At 32.5% G+C, this 24,858-nt stretch overlaps 1 protein-coding gene across 10 annotated transcripts in view; it reads left to right on the top strand.

Moving 5' to 3' along the window:
• Positions 1–24,858, top strand: part of DPH6 (diphthamine biosynthesis 6) — a 208,383-nt gene that overhangs the window by 61,664 nt on the left and 121,861 nt on the right. For all 10 annotated transcript variants that reach the window (XR_014693418.1, XM_084520499.1, XM_084520498.1 and 7 more), the window contains 3 exons: positions 9,230–9,291; positions 14,051–14,145; positions 20,660–20,747. Coding sequence is in view for 9 of the 10 variants with exons in the window: in XM_084520499.1 (XP_084376625.1) it covers positions 9,230–9,291; positions 14,051–14,145; positions 20,660–20,747 (245 nt within the window). In the remaining variant the exon portion in view is untranslated. The remainder of the gene's footprint in view (positions 1–9,229; positions 9,292–14,050; positions 14,146–20,659; positions 20,748–24,858) is intronic.

The following is a 24,858-nucleotide window of genomic DNA, read 5'->3' as shown; positions in this document are numbered from 1 at the left end:
TTAGTGCACAAAGAGTCCTTTGTTGGCTATTTGTTTAAGAAGCGAATACCATAAATACTTGTAGATAGCAATTAGATAGAAAATCACTGTGAGATTTTTTTTTTTTTCCTTTTTATATTTTTGGCTACAGGTAAAAGAAAGATCTTATCAGAGTCAATTTCTCACCTGCCTCAGGCAAATGTAATTAGATGTAAGCAAATTTAATGGAGCTTGTGTGCTCTGGGGCCATTCTGTAATGCTTTAATAATTGCATGCCTTATTAAAGAAGATTTAAGGTATGAAGACTGTTTAACATATCAAGTGGCAAAGAAGCTAACATACAGTTTAACTTTTTGCCTTTTAGATTAATAATCAAAGCTAAACTGCAATGAAAATATTTAAAATAACAGATTTAATAGTCTGAAGGATGATGCATTAGATGGTATGTCCTACAGATGTTAATGCAAGAAGCAAATCTGTAACTTGAGCTTGACATTCATCAGCGCTGGCATAGTTGTACACCTGCCTTGTCCTGTTTTCCATTAACTCAGTGCTAGTATTGGCAAGGTAAAAGTCTGTCATTTTATGTAGAAAACACATAATTATGCAAGTAAATGAGCATTAGTTTATTTTCCTAAATCCACCATTACAAATTAATACCACAAACTTTGCCAGTGGCAAGAGTTTTCTATCTCAGAGTAGTATGCTTTTCCAGATGGAATACCAATTGCTCTCACTTACATGCAAAAGAAGTATTGTTAGCAGGCCTTCCTCATGTGCCTTCTGTTGATCTATATGTAGATCAGCTTGCTTTCCTTTAGAGTGTATTTCAGAGGCTTTAATGCTGAGAGAAGAACATTCCATGATCTAACAGCAAATGTAAGGAATAAAAAAAAGAGTAATTCTTATGAATGTCTGTCTTCCGTGCCACCTTCCTGCTGCAGAAGATGCCTGTGTGATGCATGCTTCTGTATTTGAAATATATCTCTTCAGTGGAAATAACAGAAGGTTAGAATGATGTTAGTCAGTAACAGCTGAAGTAGAAACAGTTGTTATTGTCTTTATGTGCACCTGAAATTCCAGTAATCCATTGCTTGTGTGAGATTGTGCAGTATAGCATAACCATAAGATGTGGTTTTGATATCCTTGTTCTGTGGACACATTGTACGGGTTAGAGCAATAATTAACTTGTGGAGTCCACATATAACAGATTCAACTTTTAGGTAACTTTATGTACTGCTCTTAATTGTACCAGGTTCTGAAACAAATAACTTCTACTGCAGCACAAAGTGTAATAACTTCAGTAGAAATTAAACAAGGAGTAAGGTTTGGGAGGAATCTTAGGGTTTCTCACATCATGGTCTTCACTAAAAATTGAGAATCAAGTTTTACTTAGTTTTACTTTGCTTACATAATTAACTATACCTACATCTTGTTGAAAATTGACACTAGAACTTAAGTGCCATTACACATTTTGAAATATGACAACTTTCATTTCTGTAAATATAGTTGAAATTATTTTTGTTATGCTCGTAAGAGTAATTTGTTCTCAACAATTATATTTTCCTTGATGTTTTAAGAGGAATATTCACCTTCAGTAAGTTTTTATGAGGATAAGTGAATAGTGTTTACTTGAGAAACTGGGAGAAAAAAATAAAAGCTTCTTCAATGTTTCAATCAAAATCAGAACGTAAATCTGATAATGGAATCTATGACAGTATTTGCAACCTTTTTTCTTGATATTTTCTTTTTTTTTTTTTTTTTACTTAATGTGAAAGACTTGTTTATCATAATTTGAATTGGAGCACAAAGTGGCAAAAAACATTTTTCAAATATCTCAAAATTTTTAATGACTGTCAACTCTGTTACGAGTAATGTATTCTGAAAAGTAGCCTTAAACTTTTATTAGAAAAATCGTTCCTGAAAAGGGTTTAATTATCTTGTATACATATATGATAATTTCTAATGCATTTTTGTTACTGTACCTGTTCAGTTTACAGATTTGGCAAATGAAAGTAATACTTAGCATGCACTTTTAGAAACGTTTTCTTATTAGTCTTTTCCCCCTTTTTCTAATCCTTGTTTCCTGACATGCCACTGTCACTGAACTTTCAAACAATGCTTCCAAAACTTAATTGCTCCTTTAGAGTATTGGTATTTTTGCCTTAGGCACGTTCCCTAATACATATGTCTGTGCCTTCATCATTCATGTTATTGACAATAAAAAGATGCCACATCTTTTTGTTCACCAGACATTGAATGAAAGGGCTTGAAATTTTGAAACCACAAAACCACAGGAGTCATTTTAGCTGAGGTTTGTTTTTTTTTTTTTCATGAGGGAAAGACTTTAAGTGAAAAGTTTTGGAAATAATACGGAAGGAAAATATTCTTTGCATTTGGAATGTTGTATGCCCTGATATTTGTATATGAATGACAGATAACAATGTAAGATGAGTTTTCAGAAAGAGCTTTTAATACATGAGTTAAAATAAATGTTTTAAAATCATATGGTAAAGAAGAGATGAGTCTGTGACCGTTTGCATGAGTGGATCTAGAAATAAGAGATAAAATATGATTCCTTCTTTGCCATGGAGGCTGGAGATTGGCAAGACTGGGTAGAGTGTCGATATTTTCAGTAGTAAAAGATAACAAGAGTTAGAAGGAAGAGTGGTAAAGTGAATGTGCCTGAAAATACAAAGTAATTGAGAGTTGACTTTGAGTGCATTGCATTCTTAAGGAGATGTCAGAGACAGAGAAAATTGAAGACAGACAGCTTTAGAGTGGAAGGATCACTTTGCAATTTGAGATCAGATCATCTAAAGAAATAGTGAAAAGGCAGAAATGGGCTAAGAATGGACTATTACGCTTTTAAAGTGAAAAAAAAAAAAGGAAGTATGGGTTCTAATGAAGGAGACAGGACAATAGTCAGAACTTCGAGTTGAAAAGTAGTGGAATAAAATGAGCTTAGGAAAAGGTGTCAAAAACAAAAATAAGCTTAACAGAATTAAAAGCAGGAGGTGGAGATGGTGTTTTGTTAAAACTCAAGTGTTACTTGCTGCTCTTTGATGGTTTGTAAGATTTAAGTTCTGAATTCACAATTACTATACAGATTTCTATGCTGAAACAAAGCTTAAGCTCAAACCCTTAAAGATGTGTGTGTGTATTTAGAGCCATAGATGTTTTGTTTTCCAGGCCCTTACAAGTTCTAGTTTTAGGACAAGATTGTTTATTTTTGTTTTGTTATTATTAACATTCTTTATTTCTGATTTATTGCTGATTTTTTATTTCTGCTCTGACTTTTACCCTTTTGTGAGTGATCTACTGGTTCTGTCAGAAGTCTCTATTGATCTATTTGTGAGCTATGACTTTTTTTTTTAAAAAGATTTATAACGTCTGCATGGGGATGAATGTAATGACATGGACACAAATTTTAGCACTTGCACATGCCGCAAAATCAAATTGTAATCCCTTAATCATGCTACTACTGTTCAAAGCACAGAAATACCAGAATCTTTTAACAGGGACAAAAAAGCACATCATTTTTAACCAAACTGAGGTGTTAGAATGGCTGAACTCTTTGAATGAAATAGATTAATAAACAAAAGATGTCATATACACTGGATCTAAAATAATTCTACTCAAAACATTTCAGGATTCCAAATTTAAATACTCTGAAAACAGATTTATAATGGGAAAGTCATATGTTTTATCTGTATGAACGCAAAGTGTAATGTCTCTGAAGTCCATTGAAATTCCTGAGAGGAAATTGGTTGGGGCAGTATTTCTAGTGAGCTGAACCATTTGCTGTATGTGGTCTTGTTTTGAAAGATGAGAGGAAAAATGGATTTGAGAACAACAGTTTAATACTGTTTTTAAACAATTCTTCCACAATCTGTTTTTAAACTATGGACATTTCCGAGTTGTACAAGTATCTGAAAATATTGTACTGTTATTTGATGAAACAATACAAAATTTGTTCAAAGACTTATTGAGGTTTCTCTTACTGAAATGGTAGAGCTAAGTTGCTTTGAATTCTGGATGTAACTAGATAAAATAACTTTGATGTTAAGAAATCACAGGACATTACAGATAAAATTTACATGGCCTGGTATGAGTCACAGAACCTTTTACTTCTTGGAATTCTAAAATTTGATGACACCGGAGTAGCCTAGTTTAGAAAACAGGAAGATTAACCATGATCCTTAATAAATTGTACTGGGAACAGTTGGTTGCTAGAACCAACCTTCAAGGTTAACTTCTAACTTTACCACTAACCTTGCAGATTCTATCCCAGTACTATTTCCACACTGGGTAAATTATCCCAATAAAATAGAAGAAGGCACACAATGATATTGCATGATTTTTGCTCTTTTATACAATAAATTTAAAGTATATTCACCTTAATTATTTTAAAGGTGGGGCTAATAACCAGTAGGCATTTTCTTTCGTTCATTTTTATATGAAAATTTTGCAGCTTTTACTTTTTTTTTTTTGATGTTTTGGAAATGGAGATTCATGGCCTCCATCTGTTTTGCCATTGTTATACAACCTTTCATGTATGAAAGTTATGATGAAGAATCAACTATGAACCTGTTATTTATTCTGCCAGACAGAAAGTTCACATCCTTCCCAAGTTTTTATTGAAATAAAAGCTAAATATTATACCAGGAATAATTTACCTCCAGGCAATTTAATTTAAGGTGTATATTTACAGTGCATTATTACCTCTGTGGGAGTTGCATTCCTGCAATATGAAGGGTATCTGACATGTGTGTATTCCTGCAGAGTAAACCTGCTTTACCAACTAGTAGCTTTTCGGTTTGTGTAGGCTTTTCCTGTGCTATTCTAAACATACTCTGATTCTTTGTCGTTAAAACAGTACTTAATCCACCTTCATAAAAATCAATATTGTTTACTTAAAGGAAAAAAAGACACATTTTAAGTATAGGATTTAACTTTCAAAAGCAGTGTTGTAGTCTGTTCTATTAGTGTTAGAGATTTTTTCTGAGTGCTACACTGAACCAATTATGTAGCACAATTTCTTATAAGCAATAATTATGAGTCATTATTTTCTCAACATTTTTACTAACTTGAGGTGAAAATAGGATTTTTGTATTAAAATACTTTCTTTAAAATCAAGAATATTTTAAAATTATGAATTAAAACATTATGCATTAAAACACTTTCTGAGTAAGTTGAGGCTTTAAAATATATATTTTTGTTAGCCAAATGTTATGGCATGAAAAATGGAACTTGATTTCTTTTCTTTTTGAATTGTCATGATAAATAGAAGTAATATCAGGTAGTTGTCCTTCAAAGTTAAAGACTGTTACTCTAATATGTGTGATGAAAGTGGACCATTTAATTCATGGTTTTCTTGTGTTACTTAACATTAATGCACAGCACCAGTGGAATGCCTTTCAGTAATGTTCTTTGATACATTTTTTTTCACTACAGAGCAAAGCCCTGAATTTCTGCCCTCATCTGTACATTGCTGTGGTTCTGTTCAGCATTTGTCTTGTGGCTGTGTGCATGAGTTCTGCAACCATTCTTGATAGGTGTAAGAAGGAGTTCTGTTCCTGTTAGTGGATTTATCAGGAATTACAGATGGACTAGACATTACATTGAAGTGATTATACCATTTGTGCTATCATGTACTGATTTTGTAATAAACGGGAGGTGAGAGCACAATTTGTTTTACTGGGTACTGTTAAAAACAGCATTATCAAATCTTTCATCATGTACTGGTCTATCTCAAAGAAATAAAGTCCCACTTGCTTTCATGACAGCACATAATAAATTGACAGATGTAATTCAGTTGGGGAGCTAAAAGGCATTGAGAATAATGGGGCATAACATTCTAGGGTTAACATTTATTCATAGATGATGCAATTAAATAAAACAGGCATTAACTTCAAGGTCAGTCAGTAAAGTAATAAAAGAGAATATTTTAATTGAATTGTAATTGCTTCTCATTGATACATGCAAGTTAAGTAAAATCGATGTCAGTGCTGCAAATTACAGTTCTCTTCCTAATTAATTTCTTAATTCTACATAGTCATCCAGGCCCTGGACCTTGTTGTTAGTTTATCTACCCATTCAGCTTTCTTCACAGCTAGTTTCATGGAGAAGTCTGGAGGATGTAGTTAAATGGAATGTACTAATGCTTTATAATATATTGTTTTTCTTTGCACTCTAACTCATTTTAAGAATCTGGATCAATCTACTTCTTTATATAGTGAGAAACATGTGAAGTAGGAGCAGATTTATATTTGTTGTTCTATAAATATGGTAAAATAACTTATTAAAATGATAGTAGCAGTAGACCTATGGCTTTGTCTATACATGCACACCATTATTTGGATGTGGACTACTGGTTCTGCAAATTACAGCTTACATTGTTCTTGATGCCTTTAGAAGATGGTTTCTATTCATTCACAATACAAACATATTGGAAGCTAAAGGAAATTATGTTTTTCAAAAGAAAGATAATCCATCCAAAAAATAGAATGCTACTAACAAGTAGAAAGGGTACCTTGTAGTTTGACAAATTTTCATGTAGGTATAGTACTGTAGAGTTTTACCCATTTTGCCATACACAGGCAATTTATTTGTATTTCTGTACTATTTGTATAATAGCTTATTTTTCATTATTGTTTTGTATTAATTGGAGGCTAAACAGTAGGCATATTTTTCTTCATATCAAAGACAAGTTGTGAGAGCATAATATGTTAGTATATGTGGATTTGTCAACTTTCCTTTCTCACTTGTTTCTAATGTAAACCCTTAGTTTAAATTTAAAGGAAAACAATTAGCTTTATTAAGGAAAGGGACTGAATTTATAAGAAAAGTAATGATATTAATGGAGAATGTTAATCTAAATTTCTAATGGCTAATATAATATGGTATTCATTACAGAATGTTTAACTAATACCTGTCCCATTAAAATCAAGGACATAATGCTAAACTGGTAATAATTGGAAGATACCACCAGAGTCATTTGAATTGTTCACTGTAGACAAGATCAGCTTTCACCACAGCATATACCACAAATGCTTCTGTTCTATTTTTAATGAAGTTGTTATGATAGCTTCACTTCATGTGCTTCATGGTCACTGTAAATTGAAGAGTATAATCTACCTTGAGTTTCTAAATTAGCATGCACAGATGTAAATTAACTCTGTCCACAGTGGAGAAAAGGTTCTCCAGCTACAGCGAATCATTGCAAAAGTTTAAAAATAGTAAGCAAGAAAAATAGTACCTGTGAAATGAAGATGTTGAGAGAAGTAGCTGACTACTTCATATATTTAGTTTTCAAAATTAAGAGCGTAAGTTGTTGATTTTGTAAATCTTCAAAGTGTTCATCCCCAAACTTAGATTGATAAGGTCTCTTCTGTATTTTCTTATGTCTTGTGTGTTGTATTCTGTATTTATAGTTCTTTATAAATAAGTTTACAGCAAAGAATGGAGGTATGAAATATATATATGGTTTGTGCCAACATAGATGAGATACATATCAGAAGAATGAGACAAACCAATATCCCATATGGGGTTATTCAGTGCTTATAACCACATCTAATAATACATATATTTAGATATACATATATGTATATATCTCAAGAATAACATTTTTCTTGAACATTTCCATTATTTGCCTATTTGCTCCATTATATAGCAGATTAACAGATGCACTGTTGGTCTGATGCAGTATGGAAAATAGTGGGAGTTTTGAATTTATTGTTTTGAAAAAAAGTTTTTTACTTTTCAGAGCAAAGTAAATCTATTGAAATGAAGATATTTTTTAATTAATTTTCACAATCCTCAATGATCCGTATCTTATATGTCGCAACACATGTTTTCATTCTGTTAATAAAGAGCAACAAACCAATACCAAAAGAAAAAACAGATGGAGAAGAAACTGACCCCCTTCATTTTAATTATTGAGTAGTTTGTAAAGTGTTTCCCCAGATAGTAAGGGAATTTTTCGTGCACTTTAATGAAATATTTTAAAACTTTATTAATGTTTTGAAATCTCATTCACTCTAACTTGTTTTAGTTTCACAGAAATTTAAGTATACCAAGCCCATCACTGTAAAAATTAAAAGGCATATCAGCTATTTGAACTCAGCAAAGACTTTATATAATAGTATGCCATACATTTATGTAACAGCTTTCATCATCAATGAGCTAAAGTGCTTTGCAAGGTACATGCTTCAGAAATTGCTTCTAAATGGAGTCATTCTGGTGGCAATTCTTTGATGATATCCATTATTATATAAAGCATTACAGCAGGAAGAAATAGACAAGCATTGCGATGAGCGCTAGAAAATGGGATCACTGAAAATTTTCCAGTGTACCTTCACTGTCAGAAGTCATCATTCTGTTTTCTTTCTTACTCTGAATGTTAAGACCTTTTGACCATGTAGTCTCCAACATAACTAAGATGTTAATTTGGTTACTGACTGATTGGGATGCCTACTCTTGAAACAGTTTTTCCTGGCCTTTTTTTATCCCAGTACTGATTAACATCAATTATTTGTTTTATTCCTGATAAGTGACACTGTAACAGCCATGAGTTGGCAAAACTGATAAAGGCAAGAAGCCAAGACAGGAATGCAGAGAGGCAAGTTATTAGAATTGTCAATGCTAAAAGGGCTTACTTTTTATCTAGGAAAATAAATCAAAATGTAGGCATCTTACAGAATATTTTGTAATACATCAAAAGATAAAACATTAAAGGCATTCTGTAAGTAACACACAGATTAAGGGTAACACACACAAAAGAGTTTTTATTACAGAAAACAGTCTGTGTCCCCTCCAATAATTTATGTATCTCTCTGGCAGGAACTACAAGAAATTAACTAGTATTTTAATTCAATATGTATATAGAAAGGTAACTTCTGCCTTAGGAAGGTTATTTCTGTGTAGTTTATTTATTTATTTATTACTGTGGACCAAGATGTTTACTGGTTACTGAAATTTCGAATAAAGGAAAATGATAGTTTTTTTAATTGACATGCAGTGCAAAAGATACTGACCTTATTCTTCACAAACATGGAAATGACTTGCCCAGAGGGGATGAGACAATTCTGACAAAGTATGTTTTCCTTAGGATTACACTTATTTTAGATACAGTAGGATTATTTTCTTAGGGAGATATGTAGCATAAAGAAAGAAATAATTAAATAATAATAATAATAATACTTTTAAAAACATATTTTAACACATTTTTTTCTTTTTTCCACTCCAGGTTTAGATCCAGATAAGCATCTAGGAAAAACATTGGATCAAATGGAGCCTTATCTTTTGGAGGTATTACTGAAAGAATACAGGCAAAGTTACTGACTTTCTGCAACATCACTTTCTAGTTGTAAAATTAACTCAATCAAAAATACTTACTTATTTGAGAAATTAGATCCTAACCTAACGTTTATTGTACAGAGAACATTGGCCTCTGATAAACACTTTCAGTATGAAAAACATTCCTTTTGAAGGTAGTTCACAATTGTTGCCAGCATCTTTAAAACACGATAAGGGCAAGAAGTTTCAATATTAAGAAAATATTAGCTCATGTGTAAATAAGATAAAATTAAATAATTGCATGCAATTTAGATACTTTTACAGTGAAGCATGTATGTGGCAAAATCATAGATAATACAAAATGTCTCCATCTGAAGGTTTCATATCTTTTTTACACAATCTGACCATGTTAATTACGTACAAAGTCCTCAAAGCAGGAAAATGGTTATAGGTGGTGCTGATATATATATTTTTTAAGATAAATTATATAACTAGGAATAAAAAGACCAGATTTTGTAAGTCTCTTTTGGGTTTGAGGTAGAAGCATCAAAAATTGAGCTAAGTACAATTTGAGTATAATTGACCTGAAAATGTGTTTTTGTATGTTGTTTTGTGACAGAGCTTACTGATTTCTTGTCTACAAGACAGTTAACAACCCACAACTCTGTGTTTAGCTATTTACAGAGTTTTGATGTAAACGTTATTAGCCTAAGCCATCTAAATTGGCACAAAACAATTCCTAAAAATACTTCTTGTTGTTTAACTTAATTTTCTTAGTCATTTATATAGCTTGAGGCATAAGGATAGATAATTGGCAAAGCTAATTATGAAGAATGAATGTTCAAGACACTCAGATTGTCTTACTTTTTTTTCCATTTGATCATTCACTTTAAAAAAGAAAATCATAAATTAAGAAATCCCAAAGTACTCAAAGAAATCTCAAAGTATCTTCCTGATACTTGGCTAAACTGTTTATTAGTTGATTTTATTGAAGTTCTTACTGTCATGATTTAATATTTCTCAAAGCCCACCTTTGTAGTTTTTATCTTTTATTGATATGCCAATAAATACAACAACAACGATCTTAAGGTATTCTATGATATTCTATATATCTATCCATATATTTATATATATAGATGTATTCTGTATCTATTCTATATATCTATATATATCTATATAGATATGTATATCTATATAGATATATATAGATATATATATCTATATAGATATATAGATATATATAGATATAGATATAGATATAGATATATAGATATATAGATATATAGAATATCATATTCTATATATATCATAGAATAGTTTGATAGAATGGCTAAATGTAATAAGACATTCTGACCCTATTTGTAACTGGTTGTCAAGTTTTTTTTGGACGGAGAATGCATTGCTGATGTTTGTTCATGTAACTTTCTTCTGTATGTATGCATGCTGTGACAGATAAAGTAAGTGCAAACAGATTGTTTTTACTGGATACTTATCCAGTAAAGGCCTAATGAAATCAAATCATTAGCTATAGACTGTAGAGAAAAGCTTAGGTTAATGATTTGACACATTCTTTCACAACCCAGTGAAGTCTTCAACACCAGAAATTCTGGTAGACAGTGGGATTCTCTTCTGGGTTCTCTTAAAATCATATTAGATGTCAATAAAGTAGTTTTATATTCAGCAGGGTGTAGAATTTTTCCTTATAGCATTTTTGCTAGTGTGGCATGCAAGTTTGTGAGAATTTCTGCTGTTCTGTTTAAAAAGAATTTGAATAGTGTTTTTACCTGTTCTTGAGTTTTGTTGAAAGCCAGTTTATATGTTCGTTACTTCAGTGACCAGAAAAATGCCTCTGAGTATAACAGGGTCTTTGATACACTACTGTAACATGTTCTGTATCAAGTCACACAACTTATTTTGATCTGGGATTTCATGGAAACATCCTTCTTTACATTTTAGTATGTGAAAGTTAAAGTTCCGCTTCTCTGTTACTAAGATCAGGAGTTGAGACTGCATGATATAAACTTATTTTATTCTAATAGATTACCTTAAGGAACTAACAATAAAATCAAAATCAATTTATATCACATTGTAATTTGTCTGTTAGACATACAAGAAATAAGCATGAAGTAGCTATTTTATCTGAGACATTATAAAACAAGTGTCAATATTAATTGAAAGGGTGGGAGGGGAAACCCTGCTTTCATGCAATCAATTATTTAACTTTGGAAACAATACATAGTCTCTTAAATTTCTGGTCTTCTGATTGTATTGAGTGGAAAAAACTTGGAATTAATTTTGCTTTTTTTTTTTTTTTTTTTTTTTTTCTGACTATATACAAGAGGTTTGAGTACAACCCATACTTTTTTCAGGGGTGAATTTTACTGGCTCAGAACAGTGGCAATGAAAGTTCTTGAATTATTTTTGTTCTAAATTATTGGTCTTTGATTAGTTATTGATGAATGGTTGCAGCATAATTCCTAAATTACTATACTGTTCCATGTACCACTGTTTCCCATATACATGGGAACCTAAACTGTAGGTTTTACACGAAAGAATTTGTTGGCAACCTGCCAAATCTCAGAGACTGCTTACAGACTCCTTGAAATCCATGAATAGAATGTTAAATGTATATTATTGTAATATTTGTCTGTACTTCTGTCTCTATAATAGACAGTAAGAAATTGTTTAGTCATCTGTGTTCCATTTTACCTCAGAGTTTTGTTTGGTTTTGTTCTTCCTTCCTTCCTTCCTTCCTTCCTTCCTTCCTTCCTTCCTTCCTTCCTTCCTTCCTTCCTTCCTTCCTTCCTTCCTTCCTTCCTTCCTTCCTTCCTTCCTTCCTTCCTTCCTTCTTTCCTTCCTTCCTTCTTTTCCCCTGCCAGTGGAAGCTACAGCAAGAAGAATAAAAGGTTTTGACTAATTGTTTTGTAGACTGTCCATTCTTATTGCATCAACATTAATTATTCTTGATATGTTTGTCCTATGGAAATTTTTTTGCCACTGTTGACAGATGAAGTTCTCTCTTATGCCAGGAGTGCAATTTTTTAATAAGCACTTGATTAAAGGTTTTCTCCAGTTACTTTTCTTTAAATGAAAATGTGAAAGGGAAATGAAAAACGTCTCGGATAACAATACATTCAAAACATCATCTAATATGTCTTACAAAAGAGATTGAGATTTTTCCAACAGAAGGTCACGTAGAGTATCACTTAGGAATTGTCTTCTCAGAGCATTTATACTTTCCTTCAAAATAAAAGTTGAAGAGGACTCAGGCCTTTTGTTTAATTTCTTAAATGTAAAATTTGGTCTTTAATTGTATGACAAAAAGTTTCATGTATTTCGATCTTGTCTCTCATGCTTTTGATTTTCTTTTTAGCTAAGACGATGGCCGAAGCTGTAAATATTCTTCAAATTTTTAAAATAAAAACCTGTGAGAAAACTCTAGAGTATAGTAACACTAACTCTACATTCAATTTCAATACTAAAAATACAGTATCATTTGAATATATCAAATGGGATTGCTACACATGGTTCTGATAACCACATGCAGAATTGAACCTACAATATAAAATTAGCAGTCTCTTATTTACCTAAAAATAGACAAACAAGAGATGTTGGATTATTGTAAAGCCCCCAGTCAGACTTTTTCCAACCATGTCCTCCTACGTGTGGTGGAGAACAGTGTTCCTACTTCAACTGAAAAAGCATCATATTATGCATCTGTTCCTCTAAGGGAAAGCATAAGGGGATTAAATAAATATTCCCAATAATGACATTGGGTTGAGGACTGCAGTTTAGGTAGTCATGAACTAATGCTTTCTTTGTATGAAAAAATCTGGACAGGACTTGTTTTGAAGCAGCTACTGCTGGAACACTTTGAGATGATACAATCTGCTGATCAGGATAGGAATTTCTTCTGCAGAAAAAGGGAGGGTGCTGCTATGCTCTGGGCATGGTGCAGGTGCTTGATTACTACCTATTGGTACAATATATTAATGTAGAATTACAGAGAAAACTATACAGCAGGTGTGCACTCAACTCAAGCAAAAGAACTTTGGGTCATGCTCTACAGCTACTCATTTATAGAGCACTGAATAATTAAACTAGTCACATCTCTTATTTTGAATTTAATGGACAATTAATTAATTAATTGTAAAAAACAATTATGTGTTTTAGTGGGATATTGAGATCTTCAGGAATATTTATAAATTTATATGCTGACTTAGTGTATGCAGTACAATTTGGAAACGAAATAACATATCACTACTTTTTTTGGTTTTGTTTTAACTTTTCACTATTAGAAAACCTGTTGATTCTATTTGTTAGAATATTGGGGAATAGTGGATATTTACCAAGATGTAGAAGCAATTGTTGAATCTGTTGCCAAAAATTATATTTGTTGTATACTTCTATGTAAAGTGTTACATCTTGTATTGGTTTATAGTACAAGATTCTCACAGAAGTGAACTCTATGCTAAAGAGAGAGAACCAAATTTGGGTGTCTGAACAACCTTTCCTGTCTACTGTGGAAGAATTACTAGGATTTCATTTGTTTATCTGAACATTATAGTGCCAGTTCTACTTAAATATAACACATTGATAATTCTTAGATCGTTGTGATGGGCCATACAAAGAAGTCAAGAACCCTCTATGTGATATTTAATTTTTTTCAGCCTTCTAATGTGTGGTCTTTTAGAAAGTACACACTGAAATTTTATGCAAAATATCTTTAATAGAGTAATGCTTACATATTTAAATTTCCCTTTTGTGTTAGCTTTCTGAGAAATACGGAGTCCACGTTTGCGGAGAAGGTGGAGAATATGAAACATTCACTCTGGACTGCCCTCTGTTTAAGAAGAAAATTGTTGTGTAAGGAACACTTTCTTCCATTTCCTTATATTAAAGCAATGTGAACAAATTCACATTTAGCTGGAGGCAACTTGTGTTGGCAGAGGTAAAACATGTCCTCTAAGTTCACAAACACTCACTTCATTTAACACTGGCAAAGTCCTCCAAAAACCTAAATCAATACCTGACAAGACGAGGCCTTCATAGAAGGCTATAAACTTTTTAGACATTTGCACTTTTCGTTTACTTGCTGATTATGGCCTGCAGTAAAACTGGTACCTACACACTGACACTTTTATCCTTTCATGAAGTGCGAATTGCCTGTAATATTTATCTTTCATTACAGCTACATTTGATAAACTGCCACATCAGTAGCCTGTGGGTTCCATTAACTGTGTGTGTGTGTGTGTGCGCACGTGTTTGCAGGTGGGCATGTGTAAGTTTAGCAGCTTAGAATGATCAACATGATTCTTTAATTATTAGAGGATATTTTGAATACAAACTTTGGTGAATCCATCTAACTTGCACTAAATACTTTATTCCTTCAACATAAATTGCTAAAATATGTGTAGTGGGATATGGTTGATGAGTCTTTATGTAAGTTTCTTGTTAAACTGTTAAATAGCTAAGGTAAGCTTTGAGTGAGGTGTTTTGATTGCTGTTCCTTTTCTTAGCCAAGTAAACAGAATACTAATCATGTATTTGGTGATGATCATCTTAGGAAGGGTCAAGATTGTAGAAAAGATAGACATGGTTAAGGCTTTCATGTTGAAGACCTATTTATTTAATTTTTCCATAGTGATGGGTTCTATCTATATATGGAGCAGAAAACTAAGAGCTGTTCAACTTTGTTTCATTGCATGGCAGTAAGATAGAAAAAACAATATACAAAATGGGCAAAGGGATAGAAGCTAGTCTAGCTGATGTCTGCTGAGCTATTGGTTGACTGGAAGATAAATCCTCTGTAGTCAACTAAACTAGATAATTTGAGCCTGGAGACATCTCCATACAGGAAAGCTATGGAATTCTCTAATAAGAGGAAAATTCAGAAAGTAAGAATGTGGAATCCTTAAACTGGATTTAAGTTTGTGGATGGACTTGTGGATCTAGGAAGTGAGACTTGTTGAGGAAGATTGTCTGAGGGCAATTAGTCCTAGGTAGAAGTAGTAGTTTGAGAACTAACGTGCTAATTGGTAGGAGTTGGAAAGTTAAGCAGGAGGGTAGAATAAAGCATGTGTGGTGCTTAAGTATGCATTATGACAAATAAACTGTGGGAAGAACTAGGACAAAACAACCCAATATACACGCAGATTGAATCAGTTTGGTCTCTTTCTAGAAAAAGAAAAAAATTGCAAAATCTTTGCTAGTACAAGATTCGTTTTTCCATTTAAGGTCTGATATGATTTCTATTAAATTGACAAATTCTCATAAATTCCAGTAGGTGTCAGAGGCAGAATTTTGCTAAACTTTTTTTTTTTTTTTTTTTTTTTAAGGAGTAAAACTACCCGTTACCAGGCAATTGTGGCCTAGTCAGCATTTGTATTACAACACTTGAAGTAAAGAGTATACTTCAGAAGAAGGGTAGCTAGGTTTTAACTGATGGATGAAATATGCTTCTATAAGTTTTTGCACTTAAATGTGTTTGGCTTATCATTTACATTTGTACTATTTATTTGGGCGTTTATGCTACAGATTAAATCTGGGAGTTCCGCTGGAATTAAGATGCATAATCCTTCTTTAGAAAGCTCTCTTTGCATACACGCAATGGATTTTTAGCATACATAACACATTACATAGAAAACTGTTAAGTCCCGAGAAATTTTTGGTTGGTGTTGTGTGGGGAGAGAACATTTTTTTATCCTGCCATCAGGTCCTACAGGAACTATATTTGCAAAGAGTTTGAGAACACATTTAGGAAAGCACATTGTGCCGTTGGTTTGGGATCAGCCAAATACCAGTTTAAGTAAGAATATCTTAATATATATTCTGAATGTATTTCTGACTGTCAGTGGTTTAATGAGCCATTCAGATAACTGAATACTTGGACTAGCTAAAACAGAGGCTGAGTTGTCCTTATTTCTATTGGCCACACTCCAAATAATAACAAAAGTTAACAATAAATGAACAAAAATGCAGGAAAAGACAAGTATATAAATCAGTGTTTGTATAATAATAAATATAAACACAGTAGGCTGTTAAACAGCTACTCAAGCTAGTTCTAAATATACATTTCTGTAATGGAAACTGAATAGCTATGCTGACATTGTGTCTCTCAGGTGTAATTGGCCCTGCTTAGCTCTTCTACTACTTTGTCATAAAGGCATAGCTTTTGAGAGGGACATTTGTGTGAAAATCTATTACTTTTTACACTGAAAATATTTGTAGTTTCTTCTTCATTAAATAAGTTATTCATAATAATATTATTTTCTACTTTTTATTCTTGTTTTTCATGCACGCTGTGTGAAGCTAAACAGACTATGTTGTTGGTTATGCTGGTACAGTTTCCAGATGTTTAGATAACTGTGATTGTGGTATATATCCTGATACTTTTTTGAGGCATAAATGGAATTTTAAGAATTACAAGCTAGAGGTTGAAACCTGTACAGATTTTTCAAGGTCCTAAGTTCCTTGGAAACTTTTCGCTAGAGAAAGTTTCTATGGAAGATAATGGAGATAATTCTTTCCTGTATAATAGGTATAGTGGGTTAATCTTGGCTGGCTGCCAGGTGCCCATGAAGGCACCTTTACTCTCTACTTCCTTAGTCACACAGGGCAAGAAAATGCAGTAAAGAGCTTGTGGGTTAAGATAAAGACAGGGAAATGACTTACCCAATACCATCATGGGCAAAACAGACTTGACTTGGGGGAAATTATTGGTCTGCTCCAATGTGGGACCCCATGAGCTGCAGCTCTTGCCAGGAGCCTGCCCCTGCATGGGCACTCCCCAGGTGGCAGCTTCTTTCAGGGCACATCCACCTGCTGCAGCCCTGTGTCTTCCTTCACAGTCTGCAGAAAGGATATTTATTCCAACATGGTCCTTCATGGGCTGCAAGGAGACAATCTGCATCACCATGGTCCTCTCCACAAGCTATGGAGGAATCTCTGCTCCAGCACCTGGAGCATCTCCTTCTTCACTGACCTTGGTGTCTGCAGGGTTGTTTCTGACATATTTTTTTCTTAATTCCCCCCTCTCACAACTGCTGTGCAGCATTTGTTGTTGTTGCTTTTTTTTAACCTTTCTTAACCTTGCCACATAAACCTAGTAAAAGAGGAGAAAATATGCCTAACGTTTATAAAACTACTTTTGGGTAGCATTTTCACTGGTTGCTGCTTTTGTCACATGAGACTTGTGATATATTTCCACAGTGTCATCTTTGAAAAAAGAAATCTAGACCAAGGAAAAAAAATAAAAATAACCTTGATGTGTGACTTATAGAGAAGTGGGAGCCTATTTAGTGTAAGAGCATAAGATTAAATTTGCATTTGAATATTAAATTGAATTCTTGCCATTCCATTCAATCTTCATTAAAAAATACACTTCACAAACCAAGCACACCAAATTGCATGAAATAATTGAAAATAAACAAGATTTAGCATTAAAAACAAATAATAAAATCTTACATCCAGAGTTGTCAACCAAGAGTCAAACGTGTTTTATCTGGTTTTACCAGATTGTTGTAATCCAGTTGTCAGCTTTCTTATACTCAATATTTAAGACGTACCAATCATTTTCTGTCTGGTATTACACTGATATTTACAGTGCAATTGATTGACACCTCTGCAAATCAGAGAGATGTAGTCCTCATCTATGTGAATGCCATCTAATATGTACCCTTATGATAAAGGCCCATTAATATTTATGGCACACAAAGTGTTTTACTTTTATATTTTTTAAGTTAAATTGACATACTGAAAATATTTTGGAAATATAATTTTACACTGATAAATGTTGTCATTACCTTTGTGTTTAGGTTTAGGGTTCCAGGTTTGGAGTCAATACTAAATCTCAGAATAAGAGGAAAACCAAAAAGGCTTGCTCTTACTTGTCATATTTGTCTTCTGAAAATATTTCTGACTGTTTTAAAGTAAATAGATATTTCCCGGGTCTTCAATAAGTTTTGAGGGATCAGATGATTATGATTTTAAAACTAGATAATTCAGAAAGTTTTTCAAACTACTTTTTGTTGCTTTCAAAAGTCTTCTGAAAATATTCATCAATAAAATTCCTGTGTTTCTGTCATAATGTAATTTCATTCCTAATGAAATTTCAGAATTTCAGCATTATATGGCCTTCATAACTGTCAGGGTCTCTCTAATGATTGTTTTTCATTTTAAGCTCTGCTGTTCATGGATTTATGTTTGTTTGTTTGTTTGTTTTCTTCTAACTTTTTTCTTTCTTGTTTTGTTCTGTGTTTTTTTGTTTGTTTTTAGTGTATTTTACTGTTTCCTAAGCTGGACATAACATCTAAGTTCAGGACTTCCTATCTTTTTTGAATTGGTGACTTATTGTTGAAAACAAAACTGTTCTAGTTTCCACCTCTATTACATTTAGTATTGAAAAAGATTTTATTAGTTAGAATTTTATTAGAACAATGATGTATGTTCTGAGAGGCTGACAGAAAATGAAGTGTTTGAAGAAAAATTTTATTTGACACATATCGTAATACTATTTTCAACACCACATATTCTATCTATTTTGACCCATTAGTTGAGAAATACTGACGTATTAAATCAGACATCTACTATGGCATCATCAAAGATCAATGTGTTAGCTATATGTCATAACAATGTATTTCATACCTAGAAGAAATGTTTGTGATGTCTTGCTATTTACAATACTTGAATAACGAATAAGTGCTAAAAAATTGTGAAGTTATTGGACATACAATGTAGGTATCAATGGATACCTGTGTATCAGTACAGCATGCATACTACTGTACTGCTGAATTGGGATTACAAGTTGTACTGCCACTTTTACTTCAGAATTTAGTATTTTTAAAAAGTTACTAGGTGTTTAAATTAAACAGACATGTCCAATGAATAACCCTAAAATTTTGCTTTTCCTTTTGGAAGTAAGCTTTTCTGTTAATCTAAAATATCTAATGCATCACAAAAAGTACCAGAATTCCCAGTTGCTGTTGCTTCTTTCAATGTAAAGCAGCAAGTATTTACTGAGAATACTCTCAGACAGTGAAGACAGCCAGGTAACAGGTATCACTCCAGTCTTAATGTCTGATTTCTAACATTGTTTTCCCATACTAAAGATTTCCAAACTGATTTTCTACCCATTTACAATATTTCTGTTAAAAGTAAAAGAAAAAGACACCGTGATCATTTGAAAAGAATTACTTTAATCTTAAAGAACAATCTTTAAGGAAATTTAAAAGAATACATAATATTTTGTCTTTAAAATCTTGATGGTAACTCTCAGGACTGAAGCTGGAGACCTGACTATCAAAAAAATTACTTCAAAAGTTTATTAAAAGAGAAGCAGAGTTTCTTATGATAGAAGTATTTATCGTTATTGTGCAATATACTAATGGTGATTATTTCAATTATTTTTTTGTTCTAAATCTTAAGCCACATTTTAAAAAGCAGATATTTCTGTTAATTTTACACTGTCATTAAGTCAGTGGAATCTGGCCAAGACTTCAACTGTTTCCAGTTTGCATGGTTTTTGCATGTGTCATTACTTGAGAAGAGCTAGGCTTGGGGATTCCAAACAGGATTTTGTTGTATACTGTGAGGGTATCAAGGGCACCGTGGCTTCAGGAAAATTATCTGCATGTCCTTAGCCTTGCTTATAACAATTTTCAGGTTTTCTTTTAATGCATCTAAGTTTCTCTTATGTTTTCTTTGAATTTCTCACCTTCTGATGTTTGTTTCCTAGAGCTACCTTTTGCTTAAGCAGTAAAACCATGCATATGGATATAACAGATACTGCCTCTTCTGAATGAAAGTGTGACAGATTGTGTCTGTAAAAATGAAAACTACAATTAACTAATTTGAATCAGCACACAGGAAGTTTATCATTGTTACAAACACATTTGGCATTAAAAAGTTGTGTCTAGTAGTCTTCAGTATCAGATGCAAGATGGTCAAATCAGTCAGTTTCTCAGCGTGAAATATTGTATGGTGTTAATACTTCAAGAACTGGTCCCTGGAGAATCACTTGAGGAATAAAAGACTTTTAAAAAAATCTTCTGTTGATGCAATGAAGAGATTGCTTTACATATTAGTCTCTGGAATGCAAAACAGAATGTCAGTTATGATTGCAAAAGCTACAGCTAGCTAAATCTCTCAGTGCTGGTCTGAAAGTACAGTTACTCCTTTTCAAAATTAGTAAAGATAATGTGTTGTTGAACAAAGTGACTTTATATGTCAAACTTGTTTTCTTAATTGTTATTAAAAAAACACAATTAACTAATAGATAATCAATGAGTTACTTGGCAGTCTGTTGTACAGTGACTAAACATTGATAATTTAAATGTAAATTTATACATTAATATGTGATGCTAATAATTTTGTATTTCAGAGATTCAGCAAAGGTGGTTGGGCATTCAGCTGATGCATTTGCACCTGTGGCTTACCTTCGTTTTTTAAAATTGCACCTGGAGGATAAGGCAAGTAGATTCCAAATGTCATCTCCCTTTAAAGCTATGTGTTGTTGTTGATTTTTTGTCAAGATTTGGAGTTAAGCTACATATTCTCATGTTACTTTGAAGTAACTTTGTACATATTTAGTTGAATTTCTGAATTTGCCATAAGAAAAGTTCAACACAAATGCTTCCTTGTGTCAAATGAATGAAGGTAGTATATTTGTGTAGCATTTTTCATCCTGAAACCTCAAGGTGCTTCGTCAACATGGTGCAACCAAGCAGATATGTAACCTGTGTCATACAGCTAGCCACACCATGGAACACAGCTCTATTAGTAACTGTGTGACCAGTGTTGACTTGTTGGGAGGTGATATCTATTTATGCTGTTTTTGATGCAAAGTGACTGATTTTAAAACCTTCTGACTCACAAGTGGTTGAGGTTTTTTTGTTTGTTTGTTTGTTTTGTTTTGTTTAAAAAAAAAAAAAAAAACACTGGTTGGTCATTTAATTTTTTCCATATGAACTATACATCTAATTAATGACTCTAAATCATGTAGAGAATATATAGTCATCAAAGAACTTAAGAGAATTCTTGGTAGTTCACTGGGATCGTTCTTTTAGCTTCTGATTCCATGGAAGCAGAACAGGAATAAGAACTCTAGTGGCTTAAATATTGCAAATTTTATGTGAGATAAGAAGGTCAAGTAAGTCATTTTTCCTATTTTTTTTTGTTGTTGTTGGAAATAATGTCTCATGATCTTCCTGCTACTGTTGCAGTCATCTCTTTACAGGTCTTCCTACTTCTTTCTACACTTTGGTGATCACCAAACCTCTTTTAGGTTCAAGGATTGTTATAAAATGTTATTCAACGGATGTTTTACATCTCATCTGTTTTGAGCAACTACATTTCCATATTTTCTTCAATATCTGATACACTTTTTTACCTCTTTTTTTTTTTTTTTTATCTTTCCAAACAGATACAATATCTACATTATTTATTTATTTGTTTGTTTGTTTATTTCATGATGACCTCAATCTTGCCACAGAAAGTAAATTGTATTTCACCCTGTCCATTTCTAGCTTGCGTTTCTTTCAAATATTTGTGTAGTAGAGTGTGGATGTTAACTAACTATGTGAGGCAAACCCATATAGTCTGAATAAGAGAAAATTGGTGGTGGGGGCATGGTGGGGACTAGTGATAATAGATTAATATTTCTTTAAGGGCATTGACTTTATTGCTCCTGGCAAACTTGATGCTAACATACACCATACATCTCAGCAATGTGACAGGCTAGGGAAAATGAAAAACACAAAGCTTTATATAAATCAGGCAAAAGTCATATTAAAATGCATAACATTTTATATGAGAATCAAGATTTTACTTTTATCTGTTCAGAAGCTTTTTTTCCCTCATACGTAGATGTTTTAGATTTGGTTAAATGTTCACAGTTTCAAGTAGCATTGTAGTGAATCATATTTCAAATTCATTGTAGACAAAGCTGTCACATTCCCTAAGAGGAAAGGTTTACAGAGGCATGCCCTGGATTTTGGTATATAAACTAATGTCTTGTAGAGTTAAAAGGAAAATAGTCTGTTTTATGCCATGGCTGCCTCACAATGAAAAGTATCAGAATGTTTTGGCTATAGATTAATTTATTTTATGTCATGATAAAATAAGCTGGGTTTTCAAGAAGCTGTGAATATGGAGAACCAGTCGATCTTTCAGAGCATAGCATGTTACGAAGTTAGCACAGTTTAACTAAGTAATAATAGAGAGGCCTTCAAAAATGAAATGCCTGTAGGACTGTATTTTTTCTCACTATTTTGTGCTTACAAGTTCTATAAAAAAAATAAATATCAGTTAGTATTCAGCACTTGAAAGCCAATAACAAATCACTGCAGGGGAAAAAAAAAAAAAAAACAAAAAACAAAAAACACACCACTATTTTAGGAGGAGAATTAATTTTCGTTTCAGGCTTTTAAGGGATTACTGAAAATTGGGCAAAACACTCTATTATGAGCAATGCATAAAAGTGGCCACTTATAGAAGCTCTTTGTAGAAACCATTAATAGTCTGCACAGTGATGTGTAATTCTAATAAGTATTATGATATCAGTTTTGTTATAATTTCAACTGATTCATACATATTTTTAACTTTTATTCTATTTATTTCTAACTTTTATTCTATTTTATCTTAGTTATGTTCTACAAGTGTTAGTTTTACATTCTTTAAATTTACTTTATAATCATTATGCAATTATAGCTAGTGTACCTTAGTCTCTGCTGTCTTTCCTCCTCTATAATGCATTTTCTTCAGATAAATCTCTTCATGTTTAACTACAAAGCCTGGGTAGAAATTTGCTTTAGATTGTTTCTGGCAGCAAAATGAGCCCTTGTGCCTGGGGGGAAATAACATTTTACTCACTGTTCTGGTTTAATACATTACTGTGCAACTTCAAGATGTATTTTTGCATAATAATTCAAGCTCTCTTTTTATGCCTCCTTCTTTCTTTCATTATTAGTGATACAGAAAAGACTAAAGAGATAATCAAACGTGTTATTTTATTATTAGAACACTATTAAAAATTAGGTTAAAAAATGGTGTAAGAAAACTTTTTTTCGTAGGTATTCTTCAAAAACATTAAGAATAAATAATGCAAATAAAACACTCATGCCAAAAATTCATGGTTGTCTCATTTACTTCATTGTAAAAAAACAAGGTCACTGCTGTGATATACATAATACACATATCTAGTTTCATTGCTATTTTACTTGGCTTTACTTTACTTGGATTGTGTCTTTTGCACGTTTAAATTGTTGAATGGGAAGCAATTTCAGAAGCATTTTCCAGCATTTTTTAAATCAAATGTATCAGCTTTTGTATTCGATACATATTTAATTTTTATATTTCCAAATAAGGTAAAATATAACTGTTTAAAAGTGCAATAACTATTTTTTTTTTCCTTTTTACATTGCCAGCAAAATGAACTTGCAAAACATTTGTATTTTCCCCATATTATAATGTTCTGTTACTGTGTTGAACTGTATTGGCTTTTAAATGATCAGAAACAGAAATGAAAGCTGCTGGAGCTTCTGTTGATTTGGTAATTCTTTCTGAGCATACTTCTGATACCAGTAGTGAACATATTAGCTATCATTCATGTTCTAATAATTGCTCTTGCCCACATTTAATAATGAATGCTCTGTTCTCTGAGTCCCAGTGGGTAGAAAGACAGATACATCAAATGATACAAGCTGTAAAACTGCAGCTCCTTAGGTTGGGGATAGTCCAGAATGAGAGGGAGCCATGTAGCTTTCTTGCTACATTTGGCACAAGGAAAGGAGCCTATTCGTCTGCACCAGATAATCATATCTGATGTGTACTTTCTTGTAGTAGGATTACTAATTCATAGTATTGCATTGTATTTACCTACCATAAATTGATATTGCAAGGCTCATTTATTTTCCTGGTTGTAAAACATCTTGGCATGTTTTACATTGGTGGAACACATTTCAGTATTGCAAGCAGTTATGTCCCTGTCAACAAATCAATTTCACAGGTTAAATTGGAGACGAATGATTTTTAACATATTAGAAAAGGCACTTGGGAGATATTTACATGCCTTTTGTACTAAAGGAGTGTGATCCTGCAGGTCAGATTTGATTCCACTTTGTAACCTCTTTCTGTCCAGTTTCTTCTAGCCTGAATTATTTTAATCAATCTCCATCTAGGACTTTAGCTTTAGGAATTAGACTTTTTAAGTGGTATTAAAGCATACAGGAGGAAATTTCAAGTTGCAAAACATGTTTTGTTGGTGGCATTTTTTTTTAATACCTTGTCATCATTTAATGTTATTTCTACCTGGTAACATTTAATTTCCTTTCTGCATGGTAAAAATATGGGTAACTCCAGTTTGTTTGTTACAAGTACTTTTGTAAACTTTTTAAGAAATAACTGCAGAATTCTCTTCATTGTACAGTGATTTATTTCAAAATAAAGGATTTTCTTTCCTACTCCATTTGATTGCAGATCCAGTTTTCTGAAAAGGGATATATTTTTTTTCTCTTTTCATAATAAAAGTAGTTTATTTTAAAGTCTTTCATAGTATAGGACTTTCTGTCCTGTGTGTCTGTA

This window comes from Aythya ferina, assembly GCF_964211825.1.
Source record: "Aythya ferina genome assembly, chromosome: 5".
NCBI lineage: Eukaryota > Metazoa > Chordata > Aves > Anseriformes > Anatidae > Aythya > Aythya ferina.
The sequence above is the reverse complement of the archived record's forward strand: the minus strand, read 5'-3'. Positions and strand labels throughout refer to the sequence as shown.